The 22,646-nt window shown below is 35.7% G+C and overlaps 1 protein-coding gene across 1 annotated transcript in view; it reads right to left on the reverse strand.

The window, feature by feature from the left end:
• Nucleotides 1-3,360: 3,360 nt before the first annotated feature.
• Nucleotides 3,361-22,646, reverse strand: part of NFIB (nuclear factor I/B) — a gene marked incomplete at its 3' end in the record, with an annotated part of 26,277 nt that continues 6,991 nt past the window's right edge. Inside the window, exons 3-5 of the mRNA XM_010187528.1 lie at nt 15,926-16,091; nt 12,330-12,412; nt 3,361-3,449 (exon numbers count right to left, since the gene is read on the reverse strand). Coding sequence (XP_010185830.1) covers nt 3,361-3,449; nt 12,330-12,412; nt 15,926-16,091 — 338 coding nt within the window. The remainder of the gene's footprint in view (nt 3,450-12,329; nt 12,413-15,925; nt 16,092-22,646) is intronic.

The following is a 22,646-nucleotide window of genomic DNA, read 5'->3' on the forward strand; positions in this document are numbered from 1 at the left end:
TTATATTATATTATATTACACTCTGTGCAAGACCTGAAAATACTCAACATGCTCTAAAAGAGACTCATCGTGCTGGCTTTTATGACTGGTCTCACTGGAATTAATATCAATGGCGTAATAAGTCGCTGAAATTCAGGCTGAAGCTCATGTTATCAGACTTACACACACACATTTTCTCATTCTTAAGTTTACTTGTTGCATCTGCGCTTGCTTTCACATAGTGGCTGAGACCACGTTTTCCTAGTTGAGCCTTACAGATTTTCACAGCTTCCCCTCACTTTTTGTCTCCAGGAAAACAGTTATTATCACAGAACTGTGGTTATGAGAAAAGAAGGGTTTTTTTAATGGATTCTGAGTATCTTCTTCATGTGCACAGCAAAAGAATTTATGTAAATTATCTTAAAAGTTCTTGCAAATTTTATTCTGTCAATGAGCTTAAATGCTGTTCAAAGTTCATTAGGCATAATAAAATATATATCATAAATGCTGTAAGTAAGCAACAACAAAAAAAAAATAGATGGTTAGGGTATCGGGAGCATAATAAAATTTACTACTTCCAAATACCTTATCAAATAACGGGTTTTCCCTCCCCTTTCTTTCGGATGCTCACAGGATGTTTTATATAAGTATTTCCTTTAAAGATACTAGAATGTTTAATTCAGCTAAGCAAAATACTAAACTAGTTTTTATTCTCACTACTCTTTGGAAATCTGGTTTTGAAGAAAAAGATGTATCAATTACTTAAATGACTTAGTTTTGTGGTTTGGTCTGTTTGTTGGGGTTTTTTTCCCCTCTTGTATTACGCATATTCTTTTTCATTTTTGCAAAGTTCAATCTTTTGCATATGGACCACTACTACCTTATACCTGGGACTTCAAATGTCAACAGCTACATAATTTTATAAGGAAAGAAAAACCCAGAAAATATATTTTGAAATCTGTGTATCATAGTTTGAAGTCTATGCATCATATCTACTATCAGGTATGACAGGCAGCTACTAATAAGAGAAAAAAAAACCACAGAAATACCACAGTTTTTATCAGCCTTCACTCTCCCAGGTTTTCAAGGTATGGTTCCCCAACAATGGTCCATGATAAAGCTTTCAGCTTGGCCACCTCTGCTAAAAGATTTCTGTAGACAGGACAGCTAACATTGAGGCACTGCCAACTTTTTTACCTTCTTGAGGTCAGTGATATATTTTTGAATAAACAGTATCCTTAAAATAACCACAAAAGCCTGCTATTCATATAAAGGTCAGATTGAGTACCACCAAAATAAGTGCTGCAGATTTGAGGAAAACCACAATCAAACATTTATCAAACCATTTTTTGAGGGAGAAATTGACTGTCTGGACAAGAATATATCTCCTTGTCAACAAGCAACAATTCCCTTTGCAAGATGCTCTCTTTTCTTTAGTGTTAGTTTTAGTGTTAGAAGAGCTCACTGTTCCTTAGCCTACGCAGGTATCATTTCTCTTCTTAGATCATCACCTACATGGGAACTGAAGAATGTTCTATTCCGAAGTCCAAGTCCTAAAATCTCTGTCCTCCAATGCTGTGCTTAATTCAAGGCTAAGTAAGCGTAGACTTGGCCTGTAAAGAGATGCCCATGGCAAAATTTGTGCCCAAGCTTATCTGGCAGCACTTTTGTCTGTTGGTAGAGTCAAAGTGACGGGCAGCCCTCTGGAAGTAAGCTGCAAAGCAGTTTCATCAATGAAGGTGAGTGGATCATTGGGCATGTTTGTATTCAACACCAAAGTTTTCTTGGCCATCTCCTAGAAAACTTTCACATCCTTTTCTTTCTTTTCCTAACTTATGCCCAAGGGTCTTGTGTGATGGGTACTGAAAAACAGAATTCAGCAAACACAGCAAACACTGGGACAGTGCTTCAGCCAGTATAAACTGGCATTTCTTTAAAGGGAGTTTGAGTAATGACTGACTAAAACCATTCAAGGATATTCCTAGAAAGACAGTTGTGATATAATTTCCTAACACCTGTCAATGCCCTGAAAAAGCAACATCCTTTGTAATGAGAGAATAAATCATGCCCTCCATGCTGTACTAGCTCAGTTTGGATTCACTCCTGGCAGTACATTGAAAACTGTGGCAATTACTGCATGATGGGGATTTATTATGAGAAGCACAGTCCTTGAGGAGGTGAGGTGAATCCATTAGCTAATTTTCCATTGTGCCATTTAATCTATAAGGGAAGAAATGGCACCACCTTGCTTTTCCATCATAATTCTTCAAGATTTAAAATATTAATTTTTAAAAATGCAAAAAGGAAAAGTAAAGCAAAAATATTCAAGGTATTTAAACTTCAGATTTGTAAACAGCACCAGTTTTCAAAATCAATAATTACCCTTCCAAGTTGATACTCAAAAACTCCAAACCTTCTAGCAACCCATAATACAATACAGTGCATCAAAAGTCATTTTGTACATAATACACACACACACACATACTTACACAAACTATTCAGAAGTACGTATACTTCCATGTGCACATAATGTCCAGTAATTATTTAAATTTATTTTGAATTAGTAACTAACACTTCACCTAACAGACTCCCAACCCACAGGCTTTACATATGCAACCCCAGTAAATGCTGAGTGTTGCAGATAATCCTGCACATAAAAGAGGTGAAAAACCGATGTATCACAATTATAATTATTTGTTTAAACACCTATTTAGAGACACACACTTCTACTGTTACCATAATTCATTATATAGCAAGAGATGTAAAAGATAATAATGAGTAATTTATTAATGTACTAAAGGTTAATGTTTGGTTGGTTTTTTTCCCACACAAAAAAAACCTCTTTTCTGTGTAAATAATTCCTAATTATTCTGTTTAGTGGAGAAATAAGATTATTTATATCTTACCTTCAAGTACATGTTAGTGACGTAAGTCTACACCAACTTATTAGTCAGAAAAGTATCTATGACTAGTATGGTTATTCATTGTCAAAAACCACCACCACCTCAGACATTTATTATTCTACTCATCTATAACTCTAACAGCAATATTTTCTTTTTGTTAACCACTAAGCCCCACAAAATGTGATGTTTAACTCTGCAAATGACAGTTTCATTTTTAGAGCCTTAAGATCAGTATTCCCTTAAATTTACAAACCCTTTGCATTTGTCGGCTAGCACTGTCATTCCAGGTGCTTAATTAAGATAGTTTCTAAATTCAGCTTTCACTAAAGATAACCTGAATGTGAATGGGAGAAACGTTACACAAGTGTTTTGATCAAATGCTGTCCCATATTCCTCTGAGTCCAGCTAAAACAGATACTGTAGCTCAATGCAACTTTTTTAGAGGTGGTGTAGGGGGTGGAAATAATTAAAATGTTACCTTTGCCAAGTAATTCCCAATGTATCCTCACTGGCACTGGGGTATAAATGCCTGCCGTTTTGGTTCATGGTCCAGTCACAAAGTCTCAGCTGTCAATTGAAACCTAGCAGTCAGATATGGATCGAGCAGTACTACAGTCTTTAGTATTTAAATGAATACATGCAAACTAGCACTGTACATGGAAAAAGCCTTACTTTCCCAAGAAGTAACTATAAAAAAATAAAACAAATGAACAAAGAAAAATAACTTATTCTGAGAAATAAAGGCCTATAGATTTGCTTAAGATAATGCTTTTTTAATATGCTCCTTTATTAATAAGGCATAAAAGAGTAACTAGTATTTAGCACATAACAATTAGCCATTATTAGATTACCAACTGAGCTGAAATAAAAGGAAATGTTAATATTCAATAGCAAGATACTTTAAGAAAGGAAATAAAAATGCTATTTTCTCTAAGCAATGCACTATATAATGTGTATTAAGTCACATACAATCAATATCTTGTAGCATGCATTTTGTGAAACATAGAAGACATGCAATTTATAGAAAATTTGCCCAAATTAAACAAACTGTATGTCCTTATCTCACTATTTAAGAAGGGTAATGGTATTCTGTAATCAAAGTTTATTAATCTAGTGTTACTGAAAGTGGTATTATTTAGCAAGAAGTGATAAAACAACCTAATCTTGCTTCAGACTCAGAATAATCACATTTAAAATACTTTCTTGTATTTTAGTATAATGAGGACTGTTAGCTGAAACAAATTCTTCCCAGAGCCTCAAATCATCAGTTCTGCCTTCATGGATTTTTCAGGCAACCCTGTATGGTTCTGTTTATTTAACAGCTGTCCTATAGTGTTAGCAGATTTATTGAAATTATATACTGTTTATTTTTATGTGTAAGAAAGTTAACTTATCTGGCTTACGAAGAAAACATACATTTTAACCTCTGTATAGTCAAGCTGTATATAAGTTGTTTTACCATTATATATTACATAGCACTTCAAATTGAAGATAATGTCATTGCTGAGTTTAATTGCATTCAATGCATTTTAGTTTTCTCTATCTGTATTCACAGTCTTTAGATAGCACAGGCTACAGCAAACAAACTACAATAAACTATTTTCACAGGATACAATTAATTGCAGTCTTTTCCTGAAAAATACAAACGCTGAGGACAAGACAATATTGCAAATCTGACCTTGTCTGGCTGTTAGACTCGTAAGCTTCCTGCTGTTAAGGTCTGAGAAATGAAAATGTTAGTCTCTGATGTTTTCATAGGGATTGTTTTTTGTTTGTTATCTAAAAAACTCCAAGGGACCTTCTAAAGGCCATTAAAAGCATGACTAAACCACATGAAATTAACCAGAAAAGGAAACATGCAGTCAAAAAGTTTGCTAGACGTAACTGCAAATAATACATTAAGCATGTTTAAAAGGGGGGTAAGTAAATATTTGATTTAGTCAATATACACAACAGTACTGTAAACCTGATTCTAATATTGAAGTAATGGTAAAATATGTCAGCTTAGTTACTTGATGTACAGTAAATGTATTTCTGCTATAATCCTTAAGAATGTCATCTTCATTACAGATGCATATTTTGAAGCTTGGTAAGTTAACTATAAAAACTCACTTCCAGCTGAAACACAAGACTGAAAAGTTAAGCCCCCCCCCACTCTTTTCTTCTTTCAGAAAATATAAAATCTATGAATAAAAGTCCTTTGGCTGATGAGAAAAATAAAAAATACAGAAATCACAAACTTAGTTACCAAATTATATTATGCATTTAGGTCTAGCTGAAAAATCTGGCAAGCACTTGACTTGCTATAGAACTTGACTGTATTTGTTGTTTGGCTAAAACAGTAAGGAACTGATGACATTTTAATAAATCAGCTTTCTCTACTAAATATTCTTCCTACAGTTTGTATGAACTTTCCACATGTATAGGTAATGTGTTAAATTTATCATTAAGAAAGCTCAAAAAAGAGCTTTTCAAACCTATTTAATGAATGTTAGCATACTTCCTACTATATACAGTCACACATATAATGCATATAAGCATAGTCACACACTAAATGCATATAAATCTAAATACTGTAATGGTAATAATGGGGCATGTGCGTTTTATGTATATGTACTGTAGACACATATATGCATGAATATGAAGATTTGTGCTACACCAGACTTAAACTTAAACTTAGTGTGAACTGTAGTGCTATTCATTGCACCAACTATACCATACTTGGGGTACTGATACTGATACAGAACTGCAGGTCTGTATGACAACAAGCTCTCTGATAAGCTCAGCACTGTATCAGCTGTGCTGAAAACCACCTTCCCAATGTTAAAAACTATTGTTCCACACTCCTCATCAGACTTACATAGGTTCCATGTTGTCTTTAAAAACTAACCTGCCAGGAAAATGTTGGTGTTTTTTCTCCCTCACGTAAAATTTCCTCTCCTAAATCACTCCTGCTTAGAGATCAGGATGTCTGAGATTTAGAAATATACTTTCAAAAATATGTAGAAATATCATTTTCAAAGTCTGCATCTACATCCCTGATGTGTGTTGAGTGCTTTCTGGGTAAAAGGTTGGAGAAGCTTAACAGAGCTTTATGTGCCCTGGCTCCATCTGATGGAAGAAAAGTCTGTTAACAGCAGCAGCGGGAATGCTGCCCTTGCAGGATGTCCAGACAGCCCAGTAGGAAGAGCCTGGAGACACAGACCTGACATGAGTACTGAGCTTTGGAAGGATGTAGGGCACAGTGTTTGAAGCTCTATATGTTGTCTGGAGTCATGCTGAAAGCTATCTGGCTAGTTATAATCCTCAGAGTAGGTTAAGTGACCTCTAAAATCATGCCACAGTGGTAGCTGAAGATGAGAAAGCACATTCACTCTCACCCCCAGTAAGCCACCTAAAAGAGTTTCTCTGCAGGACATGTGAAAAGGAGAGGCAGGAAACTCCTTGAAGTATACTTGAGAAAGCTTAAATTCCTCAGTAGAGAAACTTAAGAAATAGTTCTTATGAGACTTCTAATAAATGCTGAAATACATTACTATCTTGTTCAAAAAAACGCTATGAATGAAAAATAAATGACCTGATTTGGCATGTAACATGGTAAAGTGTCTTTGCTAGAAGACTCTTGGACAGGCATGCTCTTCAATTCCACATCTTTGTCATTCTCAGCAAAGCAAGCCACATGAACTGCACTTGAATAACACCTTCCATTCACGAAACATTATCAATGATTTTTTAATTTATCTCTCACCTAACCACACAGAAAAAGAGCAAGGGTCTGTATTCTGAAGTGGCAAAGGATGCCTAGCCTTGCAGCAGATGGGGAAACCTCACAGGCAGCCAAGCCATTCCCTGACACATGATGCTGTCACAGTCCCTCATCCCTGCAGTACATCCTCACTGCTACACTCATCAAGTAGCAGAGAGCACAAAGCCCACTGCAAGTGTTTCTCCAAGGATCCAGTGCAACTCCCTCACCCGCCTCAACTGTGTCATGGAAAGAGACCATAGGCCCAGGCAGAAGCAGAGCAGTAGACTGAGTCCTTCTTCTAACTCTTTCACCTGTCTGAAAATCATCCACCTCCCTGCTCCTCTTCTGCCCTCTGTAAAATGCCAGGAAAACCATTTTGGTCTGCACTTTCCAGTGCTGTGAGATGTACTGAGGTGAAGTTCTACACAAGAGCTAGATTTCACTATAGCTGCTCTTTCAGTTTAAACTAGGCACCTTTCAAGCACAACCATCCTGCAGAGTTTTAAGTATGCAAATCCTTCATACATTAAAAACTCATAGTCAACATCTCAATCTATAATCATAGTCTGAAAAATTTTTATGGGTTATAATTTAAGCAGATTTTGTATTCTTCTATTTAAAGAGTAGCTAAGATTAACATTCATTTTAAGCTTATGTGATTGCTAGTGAAAGTAGATAGGTATTTTAGAAAGTGCTATAGCTTCTGTTAGTTGAGAAAAGCCCATAAAACTTAATATTTGCATATTGTCATTGTTTTGACTGAAACTTCCTTTAAATGTGTTTCCTTTCCAGCAAGCATATGTAAAAGGTGACCTCTTATCCATCTACATACCTCCCTGGTAGGCACGTGACACAGTTTTACGTCAAACTGTCAATTATGATAAGGAACACAATAAGAACAGCCTAAGTGTTGATAACCTGTTTCCTGGCCTTACTGAGAAGTTCTGTTTAAAGAGCCCACTTGTGTTCTTCTTTCAGCCTTCTACTGAAAGCAAAAGCAACATCCACCCAAAACACTTTTCAAACAAATACTATGTGTTCAGTGGACATTTACATTTACAATTTCCATGATGAATACTATGAAGATAACTGCATTTTGAACTTGATTATTCAATAACTAAAGGATGCATCTGGTAAGAACAACTTCCTACCACAGAAGCAGGGCAGCCTGGTGTGTAGGAAATAAAAAGTTATCTACAGATTTTCTGATTTTGCATTTTAGAGACCTGAAGTGCTTCTTATTACTATGTATCTGGCAAATTTCTCAGTCATAAATGTCAAAGCTGGATGAAAACCATGCATACCACACACCACACCCAGAAAGTCCAAGCTCTAGTGAAAATCATGCCATTGTATTTATCAGTGCCAAGACTGGAAGAGTTCACTAGCCCCTCTGTAATTGGGCTAGCATTAGTTAGCATAGTTTACTGTAACAGATAGGAAAGTGCTAGAGGTTTTTGTCTTCACAGACTTCAACAGCTATCCTGTTTAATTATATTTTCTAATTAAAAATTGAATCACGTATACAAGACTCCAAGATGCATTAAAAATAACAAAATAGCCACGATAGAAAAACCGTCAGTTATTTCATTCATGCCAACAGAAATCTGATTATCTATGAAACAATTAATCTGTATCTGCAATAAATACAAATGCCTATCTATCCATCCGTCCATCCATCCATCCATTGATCTATCTTTTTATATCGTTTTAACAGGTAAAGTACATGACTGGTATTTCTGGCAACATTCTAGCTTTATAGTCAGAAACAACATCAACCTGTCTCTAAGTGTCTGTCATTTCAAGAACATAATGAATTCATGAAGTTGAGAACAGTAACATAAGGAGGCTACAGAAAAGTAATCATATAGTCATGAAAATTCTGATCATTAAAGCTTTGTTACTGAACTAATGATATCTCAATTGAAATTATTTAGCTAGAAGAATTGAGACACAACTAGAATCCTGCAAGAGACTGTGCTCACTTGTAGAAGATTGAATTTGATTTGAATTTGGCTGTGTTTCCTCAGTTTGTTGCTTTTACCCCTAGTCTAGGCTTAGAAACCACAAATCTTCAGTAGACTCAAATCAAAGGAGGAGAATAAAAGTGCTCGCATATAATAGTGAAGATTATCCAACCTTTCTTTTATGCACAATACATTTAAGGGGTTTCTCAGCACAGATGATGTGCACCGAGTACTAGATTTGATTTCATAAAATAATCCCATCAACCATCAATAGTAAAATTAAGAAGAATTCTCTCACTTAGGTACTAGCTCTTATCACTTCCCTTGTTCCTTCCTATGGTGCCCTCCCTGCAGTTACATTAACAATACTTAACAACTTTCAGAAGTCGATGCTGAATCAAGAAAAGCAAACCAAGTGGTCATTAACAATTTGTAATAGACAGTTGGGGAGGTGGGTGACATGACTTTTTTACAACAGAAGTCTAAGATACATGTGACCCTCTAGTGCCTCTGAAGCAAGAGATATGTTTTGCAACTATTCATGTCACAGAATAGAAAAACCCGACATTTCAAGACAGATAACAGGAAGACCCCCCCCAGCAATCTCAGTAGAAAGTGGACTGCATAGTTATAATTCGTCATTAGAACTTTGTCTTCCTAACTATCAGCACAGTATGCTAAGTAATACATGTAACAGCATATTTTTCACAGTATCCAGATCAGTAAAAGCAAATAAATTCTCCCATTGGTGTTATTATGCACTGTCTTTCAAAGTTGTATTCAGTGCTTCACATCAAAATGTGAGTATACCAGGTAGATTGTGCTACAAATTGTTTACTGGAAGCTCTAGCAAACTATCACTTTGTCAAAAGACTCCATGGAAGTGCATGTTGCAAAATACATGTGCAACTTTTAAATTATGGTTCTTTTTAACAACCACAGAAAGTACTCAGTGGTACATGCCAATATTTCTCATAACCAGAGAGAATAAATCTTCATCAAGACTCCTCCAATGAAGTAAAAAATGTACCAGTGACAATATTTATTCTTGAGGGGTCAATGTGCATTACAGGTTATGGTGAATGTTTAAAAGACCTCTCTGGAACTAAAACCATTGGCTTTCTAATTTAGAATTTCTCTCTACTAATACAAAATGATTGATTGCCTTTATTTCATGTACCCCTTGATTTTTCTCTTCATTCATCATGGGCTGCTTTAAACCAAATGCATTTAAAATCTGACACAAGAAGAGTGCTTTCTTTTAAATTGTTGTAAAATAATGAAAAAACAAGTAAATCAATCTCATTCCTGCCTTACCAAAGGATAACCTTTGCTCTATTAAAGTTGTTTAGACAATCTCAGTCCTCTGCCTTACTTTCTGGGTAATAAACATATGTGGCACTGTCATCTCAGACATGCCTTTAGGATTTAAGTGAGTGAAGGTAATTAATTAATTAGAAACTTATATATACACACACATATATTCATATTTATCCATCTGAAAAAGCTTTATTCCTAAAGTACTCTGTTTTCGCAAATGGTTTCACCAGCATATATTATTCCCTAATTTTTCACATACTTATATGTGTAAGCATCCACACATACGCCCCCTGCAAACACACTCAGGCAGGCACACACGTTGCACAAATTAGAAAAGAATAGAGAATTCACAGCAAAGATGAAACCATGACACAATTTTTAAATTTACTGTATGGCTCACTGGTCACCAACTGATGCTCTTGAATTAATATAACAAGACTATGAAGCAATATACTTTAGAAGGGAAATCATTGGCTTCACCCAGTGGCATTGAAGAATTTTTCTGTTTATGAAGTGAGATCTAATTTATTTTCTCCTTTCCCCTAAGCCATCTGACCACGTTTTACCATGAGAGGGAGTATAAGACACAGTGCGTGTAAACAACAAAGACTGTGATGACTGTTGAGATCTCTCTCACTTTTATGTTCCTATGACATTATTGAAATCTCCAAATTTATTTCCATCTATACAAAGATAAAAATATCTAGAAGATGCATGAAATAACCAATATATAATTTACATGTCATACATTCAGTCAAGAGAATATTAAGTGTGCTGCCACTACCTTCTGGCACGTGGCAAGAGGTTTGTAACTCTTTCAGTGAACTTGGAAGAAGGTGGTGTGGGCTTAAGCCATAGCAAATTTGCAGAAAATAACTGTGTCTAAAAACATGCAGTGAAAAAAAAATATATTGCACATCTCCAGATTAACTGGATGTCAAATACTTTTCAAAAGCAACTGTGTAAAACTTCAAATGAAAAGAAATCCAATTACATGCATTGTGTTTAAAAAGAGCGTGTGTGTTTTAAAATACAATAAACATATACTGTGTATCTTTTTAATATAACCATGATATAGTAATTATAACACATTTCATAATACAGCATTCTTCGAGATGTTAAAGAAAAGCAATACACCAGAAAATTTACTGAAAAATGAATGGTTGGCAACACCACTAATTCTCACTTGGTATTTTCATAAAAGTGTACAGATGTTTCCAGTTAGGTCTCACTGGTTAAAAAAAACAGTTGGCAAAGCATCAACTATCTTGAATAAATGATCATCTTTGTGATTTTCTCTGAACTCTGCATGTGGTGACCTTTAAAATGGACATGGTGCCACCTTGCCCTGGGAGTGCGTAGGGATAGAGTTTTCCAGAGGAAGCACACTTCAGCTGTATCTCAGCAAACACAGAACAGGTAAGTTTTACTGAAAAATGAAACAGACGTGTAACAACTGCTGACAGGAACTCAAGCCTGACAAAAAAAATACAGTACAATAAATACCAAGGACTATTTAACAGCTCTTTTCATTTCATTTCAAGCCACATTCAGCTTTTTTCCTCATAGCATTTTCCTTATAACATTTTACATGCTGTTAATTTCAAAGTCCTCTACTGTTAAGATCTAAGAAGAACCCATACACACGTCATAAAATATGCTAAAGTTCCAAAAGGTGTGAATTCCTGTTACTAGCAACGTAGCATTTCCGTTTATGTATGGCCTTGCTACAGACTGCAGCTAATTTGTTTGTAAACCATCATTAATCTCAGCTGTATACTTTCACAGTTTGGGTAAACACTTCATTTGCATTAAATTTACAGCATTAATGAGATGTGAAATTTAAAATGCTACTTGAAATATAAATTATGTAAGAAACTAGAACAAAAAAAAGTGGATTTATCGCATTTGAAATCAGCAGACCAATTTAAACCTATTAAACTAGGAATGATGTGTTGCATTGAGAATTTGATGTTGCAGATCATCTTCTAGAACTAAAATGAAGAAATGTAGGCTTAAATATCTTGGAGGAAAAAAACACAATAGCTTGACAATAATAACTTGGACTTTTTGCTTTGGAAATTTTACTTTAAATTTGTATTTGTTCCTTATACACTTCATTCTTTTTCCTAAAATCCTATTAAAGATTACATGTATGAGCTCTTGAAAAAGAAAGTAATTGAAAGAAATACTATGAGAAGTTCCTTAAGATGGCACAAATCTAAGAATGGCATATGCTAAACTGATGTTTCTTAAAGGATTCAGTTTTGTTTTGAATAACCTTCATCTTCAGATGACAAATACTGAAACCCTTAGGATCCCAGTCTAATCCAACATAACAGTGGCAGCATGTAGGAAGGTAACATCACAAAAGCTTCTCTATATCATTACACCTATGTGAAACTTGCCCACCTGTTGCTGGTGTAGGAAGGATGGGTCTCTTGGGCTTAGTCCCACATATCGACTGGCCTGGGATGTGCCTGAGGCTGTGTAGGCTGATTAAGGAAGAACAAAACAGATTGATAAAAATACCAACCTATCATTACTATTAGCCTGTGCAGGTATAGTACAAATACGAGCGATCCAGAGTCATGATTTTGCAGTAAATAGGATGTGTCTGTGTTTTTCCTTTATTTAAACTTTAATAGAATGCAAAAGAATAATTGGACCAAGTTTGAAAAGGCATGAATAAATACCTATAAACTTCAATGGAAGCTGCATGTCTAAATCATCATGATGTATCTTGTTAAATATAATTTCCTCTGATTAATGTATATTTATTTTTTAAGTGATTAAATAAGGTATGTATTGGAAGGAATCAGAAGCCTGATTCTCATTTCTATTACACCAATCTAAGGCACCAGTGAAATCACTGATATTACAATGTTGAGAGAAAATATTATTGCACGCTTATTCTTACTGCTGTGAAGGTCCACCACAAAACTGTAAAAGAACAACAAAAACTGGAATAAAAAGTTCAGTTTACCTATGTGGAGTGAAATGAATCTTTACAGGCCTTTGGAAACAGGATGTAATCTGATTAGTATTTTCATGAGAAGGGAGTTAATTTTTACTATACAATATAATATTAAATATTAAATATTCAACCTCTATATGCATCAGGAAACAACATATTCCCAGGGGGACAATTTAAGGAAGTCTCTCACTGTCTGCTATAGAAGATTAAGGAAATAAATTTCTGAGGAGAAAGATAATAGTAGATGCTGCTGACATTAGTTACAGGATATATATCCTTCACCTGTAGGTAACATTCCTGTCTAGTCTTTGCCAGTAATCCCTAAAAACCATAGTCCGCTCATGGATTTTTGTGGCAATTATGAAATAAGGTAGGTGGTCTCACTCTACTCCCCAGTATGAAGAGGTCCACACTGCAACTTGTAACATCACAGCCTGGAAACCTGCTGGCAGGCAAAGCAAAACTACTAAAATCAAACAGACATATACAAGGATGCCAGTGAGGATCTAGATGGGAGTACGTACTGAATTGGCCACGTAGTATTAAAGTCACACAACAAATACAAACCAATTAAATCCATTAAATTAAAAAAATATACTTTATACTGTAAACATGATTTACTGAAAAACTGTCATAAAAATTAATTAATTATTAGAACAAAATTATGGTGAAGGCTACAGGGTACCCTAAATATCATCAAAGCCTGCTGTTCTTTCTCATTTAAAACAATTCTGCTACTGCATTTCAGAATGGAAAGCAGTGCTAATCGTTTGCCATTTTATTCTTAACAGACTGAACAATAATGATAACTTGTTGGCCAAGCATATGTTTTATATATATATGTCTATATATATTTTGAACCAATCAATTTGTTATTGCAAATAAAAGTAATACTATGCCTTAAAATATATTTGGTCTTGATTTTCCCATGAAGTTAGCAACAGCAGTCTGTGTGGCAGGTCTATTATGACTGATAATACAGTTTAGATGTATTAATATATAATTTATGTATTAGCAGGACTTGATCCCTCATTTTTTGTGATTTTCTGCATCAACAAGCTCTGTTCCTTCACCTTTTTTTCTCTTACAGTTACCAATCCAGTTTCAAAAGGCTTTACCAAGCAGACAGACTAATGCACTGCTCTGAATAATGTAACACTCTGGACATGTAGCATTTATACTCTACCTCATGCGTAGAAATAGAACATTCAAATAAAATTTGTACATAGGGGTTTTTTATTTTATTTACATGCTATAGTGACAGACATTGGATCTTTAAGCAAGAGCAGGAAATGGAAACATAAGGAGTCCTTATTTCAAATATCTAAGCCAAGATGTTCTAAAATTCACAGGAATCAGGTAACCAAATTCCAATAAATCACATGAGAAACTGGGTGCAAACTTCATTTGAAAACATAGTCCAAAAATTTCCCTTAGTAGTACTACAATGAACAGATCACGTTTGTTTTCTGGTAAGGATGAATTATAAGGTCAGATTACCAAAAAACATTCCAATGCAGTTCTGACATTGTATTTGTTCTTTTTGCTCTTTGTATTGAAAACCCTGACCTTATCTGAGACAGCTATTTAGGCCAGACAAAATTATGTCAAACAGGAAGCAGAATGAAACCATGAATATTTGAAACTATACAGGAACTCAGTTCTCTGTTTTCTACTCTGGACCAGAAATTTAGAGCAACAACTTCTTGTCTGCTGCTAAAACTATCTCTTTTTAAAAGGTGCATGAACTGTACCACAAACCACCAGGAAGGATACACATACACTCTATCACCTCTAACAAAACTTCTGCAATACTAAAAGAACTGCTAAAATTCTTCCATAAATCTATTCATATAATTATTTGTTTATACTTAAACGATACTTTGTCCAAAAGTTACTACTATCCTTTTATAATAAAGGCGTAACCGGTCTTCTACTTTTACATCTCAGCCACTCCTATGCATTTGAGTCTCATCTCTGCTTCACATTTTAATGAAGATATTTACAGTAGTATAACAGCTAAGAAACATACAGTTTATGATCTTCATTAATGGCAGACCAAAAGTTATGGACTGGATTCACAGTTTGAATACTAAATAGGTCTAAAGTAAGTAATTTTAATGTAACCCCAAAGATATTAATATTTTTAAAAACTGGTAAGTTTTCTTCCAAAGAAGTGTCTCTTAAAAATCTTCACCACTCCGATACACACTGGTAACACTGGCCATCTCAAGTCCAAATAAAAGTTCAGAAGACAGCAGAAATGCAGAAAGTAGTTAAAAAGCAACATTCTGCATCACTAAGCATAAGATGAGTGTTTGGAAGAGAAGAAATTACTCTATACATTGTAACACAACTCTTATTTCCAAAACTGCAATTCCATTGAAGATAATAGGATAAATAGTATGGTCCTATATAGCAATCAAGAGCTTAAAATGTTAGGGTTTGAGTTGGGTTGTTTGTTTGTTTTTTTAAAAAAAGAGCAGTGGATCTACCATCCATTGCAGCAATGACAAGGAATTGGACTATTCTTTTGCCACATCAGTTGTTTTTGCTATAAATGACACACCCTATATCAACATGCAGTTGTCATAGCTCGGATTCAGTATGTGTTATATCAAGGCTTGATTTCTATAGGAAAGCTCATTGAGGAGCAAATTATCCAATCTGTGTTTGGAATTCCATCTGTAGGTCATTGTAAAACCTTGCTGTCTGGGTGTGTTTCTCAATGTCTTAAGAACGTCCACCTTAGATGAACAACCATGTTTTCTTTTCCTTGAATAGTGGTCAAATAGGCAGGTTTTTCCCTTTCATTTTGGTTCCCATGTCACAAACTTTGGTTCATGTAACATGATGCATTGTTTGAAATACGCAGAGGAAAAGCTTTGCAGTAGGATCACATTTGCTCTCCATGTAAAATGATGAACATCCACTTGGTCAAATAGTAGGAAAAGGCACCTTTTTCTGGCCTTCATTTGAAATCATATTGAATCTTTGATGGACATTTTTTGTTTCCTAAAGAAATACTTACTGGTTGCTGTAGGTGAAGATGCCTCACCTTCAGTGGATGTAGTGATGGGCTTAGTATCTGTCATGTTCAGGGTCACAGGTCGCACCGCACTGTGATGGGGAGAGGGTGCCAAAACTGGAGTAAAATGCCCAGGCAATTTCCCTACTACTTGACCACTGCTGTTAGGCTACAAAACAAAACCAAAAGAATGCCTTGTGAAACATACACATTGTCTTTAATGAACCTACCCACCTATCTCAGGGCTTTCCAGAATGCCCATCACCACAGTATCTGGGTGCTGCAGTGTGCCGTTCTAACAAAGCCAAGAATTCCTGTGTGATATTTTCAGCAGGCAGATAGACAGTACATGCCTAAATAGCAGCATGTTTTGGTAAGCTTTCTTTCTTTCTGTATGCTGCGTACACCAGATTCTTTCAAAATATATTCGCTTTTCATGCAGTGGCTGTGAACCACAGTAAATCCCATGATAGCAGGATTAAGCTGACCAGGCATAGGCCCTAATGTAGAAAGTATTAAGAGTAAATGAATTATGCAAAACCTCTGTTTTCACATGCCATACCACTCTGGCTTGGAGCATAACCAAAACTTGACCACAGTTGTCCACAGAGATTATGCACACTGGAAAGCTAACTAATAAATCACATGTTTGGAAATGGGGGACAGGGTTAGGATACGATGCCCTATAATGTACGTGTCATAACATCTGGCTAAAAGTCAACTACCAAAAACACAGAAGTGTTTAATAATGGGAACTCTGCAAGTCAAGACCATAATAAACAAAGACACTTCTTTCATAGATAGAAGAGGCAGTCTGCATATGACCTTAAGTACAGGACATCAAGGTAATATGCTTTCTTCGTATAGGCACATCTGAATTTGGCAATGTGCACTGGTAAATGTATATGTTTATCCAATGCTTAAACATGTGTTAGACATACTGAGTGACTGCAAATACTCCAACGGTAAATAACTTGCAGTAAAAATTAACAAGTTGTAGTTTTTTCAACAGTGACTGATAACTTTAGTCTCAAACTGAGTATGTGTTCTGTGAACTGTAGATGTTTTAAAATACAGCCATACAAAGCAAAAACTAGTAGGAATCTTATCATCAGAAGGATCTTGCAAATCTGAGATAACTCAGGGTAAAAAAAATGGACTGTTAAAGAACCTGAGTCAACTGATAGAGCACAGGTTAAAAGAGGTAAGCATAACTATAGTAACAAACTAACTGGGCTGAGACAGTATGTGCAAGTATGTGCAGAGTATAAGCACATAGAAGAGGAAGGAATTATTTGGAAAGTACTGGAAGTATAAATTCAGTGTAATGGAATTAAATTGATAGGAAGAAAATTTAAAATTAATAGCAAGAGAAACTTCCTGGCAGTATGATCTACTGGACTTTGCAAATGCCCGCAAGAGAGAGACTCGTTCTTTAGGACATTTAAAACCAAGTTAGAAGAAAACTCTAGAAAATAGAAGAGCAAATGAAGAGCAGTCTTGTTCTCATAGGAACATCAAGCATTCAGTAGACTTACTCTCTCTAAAATCACAAGCATTACAATGAAAAATACCAATAAAAATGTACACTGATAAGTGTCCAACAAACTACCCCTCTAAATTAAAAAATCACTCCCTAGACATAACTGTATGTTTGGGGGATGCTGGAGTGGGAGTGGGGACAGAAGAGTCATGGAATCCCAAGATCTTGCAAATATAGAAATTGGGTGGTATTTACCACTTTTTCATTCATGTTCCTTGATGCGTAATCTGAGAAGTTACTAGTAGGAGTTTAGTAATGGGAATAAGTATCAGCAGTCAAAGTAGCTTCAAAATAACAAAACAGCACTGATTCAAACAAATGACAATACTTTCACAAATAACACAATTTCCCCAAATAACTGGCTTGCTACATAAAGTTTTACTCACTAGGTGAAACTTGACAGTTAGATAGCTCTCCCTTATTATGTGTACTTGAAATGAAAATTAGATGTGGCAGAATATATACCAGACAATTTTAGAGACTAACATGGCCTCAAAGTTTACTGAGCATTTGTGTGCATGCTTACATGACAAACGGGTCATAAGTGGGGAACTCAGTAATTACAGAGGCCTTTCCTCAATAATACAATTTACATCATTATATTACAGCAGTCATATATTAAGTATGTGTCAAAAAGTCCACTTCCTTTGAGGTCTATCTAAGTGGTTTAGGGAATCTTGTTTTGTGTGCTCTGTTTTCAAGGCCTGCCAGCCTCCAAAACTAAGTGTTTTGGTGACCAGAAATCTGACTCCACCTGCCTTAGAACAAAATCAAAATTTTAACTAAGATAAATTTAGAAAATCTCCGAGTTCCCTAAATTAAATTACCCATACAAATGATCCAAGATACTCCAGAACTTAGAGGCAAGTTTCTCACTTGCTGATACAAAGTTCAACTCCAGACATCTTAATGTTGCAATAAAACTGGCTCATCATAGGTAAGGAAGCCATGACACAGTCTGAAGCATTTGTGGGAAAAACTGTCAGAAATATAGGTGGGCCTTAGGATAAACTTTTCTCTAAAACATCAGAAGTCTTGTCAGTAAGAGCTGCTTGCTCTGCTGGAGTGGATTTTCGGCATGTTTCTGGGGCGCCTGCTGCAGATGCGTGCCCCCTCTCCTGCCCTGGCAGCCCAGCTATCCATACAGCCTGCTTGGAGAGACCATCACTTCTCAGTTGTGTCTGGTAGCTCCTAGGTGGAGTCAATGACCTGAGACCACAGGACTACCTTAGGAGCCTTAGCTCATGTGGTGTGCTAACATATCACAAAAAGAACCGAGAATCCCTTACCAAAATGACCAACTTTTATTAAAAAGTAATACTGAAGATTCCAGGGAGTTTATGCATTAAAACAGCCAGTGTCATCAGCTTCTAAAAGCAGCTTTGTCTCCAAAGACAGACTTAAGAGTTAGGACACAGCTGGAGACCAGGAAAATTTACATCAATTTATCACCTTCTATTGTTTCCTAGTGATCCTGGTCAACAGGAATGTTCACAGCTTAGCCCTTGTGCATGGGGTCCAAATGAGCAAACCCTTTCCTTGTTGAGTTATAAGAAAAACAATATACTTATAACCCATTCTTCTGTAAACCATGTTTTTCCCTGTGCAATGCAAAGCAGTAGTGCAGTACAGCACCCCACTTCATCTAAATTGAGGGTGAAATCCTGGCCTTGTTGAAATCCATGGGGATTTTGCTAGTGCTTTTAGTGGATGTGGTTTGTGACCCTCTTCTCCAACCCAAGTGTCTAAACTTCTATTTCTTTTCCTTTTTTAATGTCTTCTTAAATAGTAGGCATTGTTCCATATCTGTCCTACATGTAAAACTGAGTACAGGCACAATAGAATGAAACTGAGGACTGCAACCTCTAGACATAAAATTAAAACCTTTGAAGTAAGAGAAGGGAAAACTTATTATTTCAGTAAGTGTAATTCTATCTGACGAGAAATAGCCCTTTGAAGGTGTCGATTCATAATCTTACTGAAAACTGGCTAGAAATAGCTTCTGTGACCTGTATTTCTTTCAACTTCTGCAGTTATCTCAAAAGATATTTAAGCATGGCAACTACCTATTTATTTAGACAGTATCCACTTGAATTACAAGTACAAATATTTATAGTGCACCATTTAATACAAATTAATTATGGCCTTATTCAAAACAAGTTCTAAGTTCTAATTCCAAATCTCCCTGAAGAGATTCTTACAGACAAATGCATTACAGGTGAAAAATCAACTGTTACCATCAACTAGGGCATCAATATGTCTGTGTGATGGATTCACAAACAGAGAGATGATGCCTGAGGCATAAACCTCAAGCAAACTGCATGGAGGCAGCTGTGTTAGATAAACAAGCTGTGCATTTGAAAATGGGAGAAGGAAAGAAGCAAACGCAATGAAGGCCTGGCAAATTTAGCCCTAATTTATGCACATATCCATTTTTCTGTTGTTGGATTGGAGGCTACTTTGATTTTCAGATCTGTGTTACATTTTCTAGCTTTTTAACTCACACTATCTTGAATTGCCACAGATTAATCCATTCATGTGCCCAAAGTCACAGATGAGTCGTATTCACTCTCATAACTGTAGCATAACTCAGATTGTTAGACTGTTAATACCTGATTGTATGCACTACACACAATTTCAATTAATCCTCAGTTCTGAAGTCTGAACAAAAACTTAGAACAGATATGAATACAGTATTTCTTAAAATCAGAATTCACTATTCCTGTTTTTCCTGCTGTGATTTTACTAAGATATTTACAATCAGTAATTAGTCAACCTCCTCTCAGACTTATACTCACATATTTGCCCAAACATCAGCACATTTACACCTTAGTTGTTCAGTTACATTTTAGAACAGTGTTTTGTCATTTAGCTCACTACTTCCAGCATTAAAAAAATCTTACTGATGCTTCAGTGAAATGGCAGCACTAACATCTACAGATGAGATATCCAAACACAACAAAATTTGACATACGTATTAAACAGTTCACATAAACTATGATGTTAATTATGCACAGCATTTTTTTTACAAAATAATTGTAATTATAATTTTAAATTCCAAATAAAATAGTTCCAACTTTCATTGGACTACGAATTACAAAGCCTCTTCAAATAAATAATCATTAAAGGCCAGAAATCATCTTAATTCTGTGCATGTCCTAGATACAGCTATATATGATACTGTGTTAGGTAATGAAGAAATAAACTTCAGGGATTAATAAAAATTACATCATTCTAGATATCCACCACACTTGGAGAACAATATTTACATATCAAAATGCAGGTTTTCCAATAGAAACTCTGTGTTTCCTGGTAAGGTTATCTTGTTATAGCCAGCTGATCAAACAGAATGCATTTTAGTCAAATTGGATTCAGTGTGTTTGGAAAACATTCATTGCTTATCAACAATTCCAGTCCCTTGTAATGGCTAATTTCAGTGAAGAATATAACTGCAAAGCCCTGTGTCAATGTAATTTTAAGACCATTGATTGAATTAATTTTTTTGATGGAGCTGTAGAAGATCACCCATATTTTGATCCCCTGTTTACCTACCAAATACCTTGTTTTAGCAGTTGTCTAGTAACCACATCTATGAACCTGGAGATCATAGTTGGTAAGTTCTGTCTCTGAGTCCATGCCACTGTGCTCTGTGATATCCACAGACTGGGATGGATGTTTCAGAAAATCTAAAAGTGAAAAAAACTAGAAGTATCTTCCCTTTTTCTAACTCTCTCTCTTACACACAGACACACACACACTTTTTTTGTTGCTGTTATATGATGCAAACCTAACCTTCTACTTCAGTAAAGCTTTTGCCTAGGGAATCCTAATGCTACATCACCTGTAAACATCCAGTGGCCACATTAGTTTCCCACTGAAGACAACTCAATGCTACAGGAGGCAGTTTCATCAAAAGTGTGAAAAACATACCCTCAAGTTACTACCTGTCTTAGTATAACACAGTGCCTTTGAGACTCTGCTAAACATAAGGGAATGGTAGTATAAAAGCACTGCCAGTGAGACTGTAGAAGGTACTGTAAAACAGTTCCTCCCAAGGTTGAACCTGGTGGGTTCCATAAAGCACTTGTTTAACACAAAGAAAAGCTATACAGATTTCCTTTCTGCTGTTGGACACTATGGTACCAACAGAAATTTATTTTGCCTTTTTATAGTGTCCCCTGCCACTTTTCATAAAGATTAATCTCACTAGTTTCCATACCTTTGCAACCTGAGTAACTCATTGCTACAGCACATCTTATAAAGACCTCACTGAGAGATGCCACAAAAAAGCTTCAGGTAGTGTGACACACGGCAACCTGTCTGCTTGAGGAATTAGCTTTACAAAAAACATGTTGTTGCCAGTTCTTGGCTGATAACATCACTGCTGTACTACTTTCTGAAAGAAATCAAGGTGCTGACTTTGATACATAAAGCTCTGAGTCTCATCCATCAAGAAAGCATTTTCCTCTTTATGTAACACTGCTGAAACTGAAAGCAACTGCAGAGCTTCAGCAAACCATGTTCAGACACAGACATCATAACACATTATAGATGAAGAGTCCTCAGTCTTGAATCACAACTTTAGCTGTGTGCTCACAAAATCCTAATTATTTGTCAACAGATAGAGCAAAAGGAAATAGCCAGCTTTCCTTGTATATTTTCCTAAACAACAGGGTAAGTCTGTGTTACACAAGCAAGGGAAAGAAAATCTCATTGTAGATAAATGTTCAGAAGACACCTTCGGATTAAATGGTATTTTATGCACTCTGGAGACTTATAACTACAGTATAATAGAAATGAGCAAACTAAATGCGAAGGACATTCATTTACAACTGCAATTAAATCTTTAAAGGCTTTGTCAGGAGATACAGTTAAGCTAGTACTCTCTGACCCCCAATTACATTTAAAAACAGCACATTGCCATATTTAATCTGCAATAGATTCTTAAAAATTACAAGGAAACACTTGTCCAAAAAGCTGAAAACTGTTAAATAACAACAAATAAAGGTGCTAGCTATACCAAAGAAAACACATGCACATATCACTTGTATTGGCTTATTCTGTTAGTATTCTCCCAGGAACTGACAGGAAACCCTTTGACCAGCCCAAACAGAGCATCCTCATTGCTAAATGACTACAGTTACTGTATTGATGAATGACAAAGCGTCTGCCTGGCATTCC

The sequence above is a fragment of the Mesitornis unicolor genome, unplaced genomic scaffold (assembly GCF_000695765.1).
Source record: "Mesitornis unicolor isolate BGI_N332 unplaced genomic scaffold, ASM69576v1 scaffold37866, whole genome shotgun sequence".
In the NCBI taxonomy this organism is placed as follows: Eukaryota; Metazoa; Chordata; class Aves; order Mesitornithiformes; family Mesitornithidae; genus Mesitornis; species Mesitornis unicolor.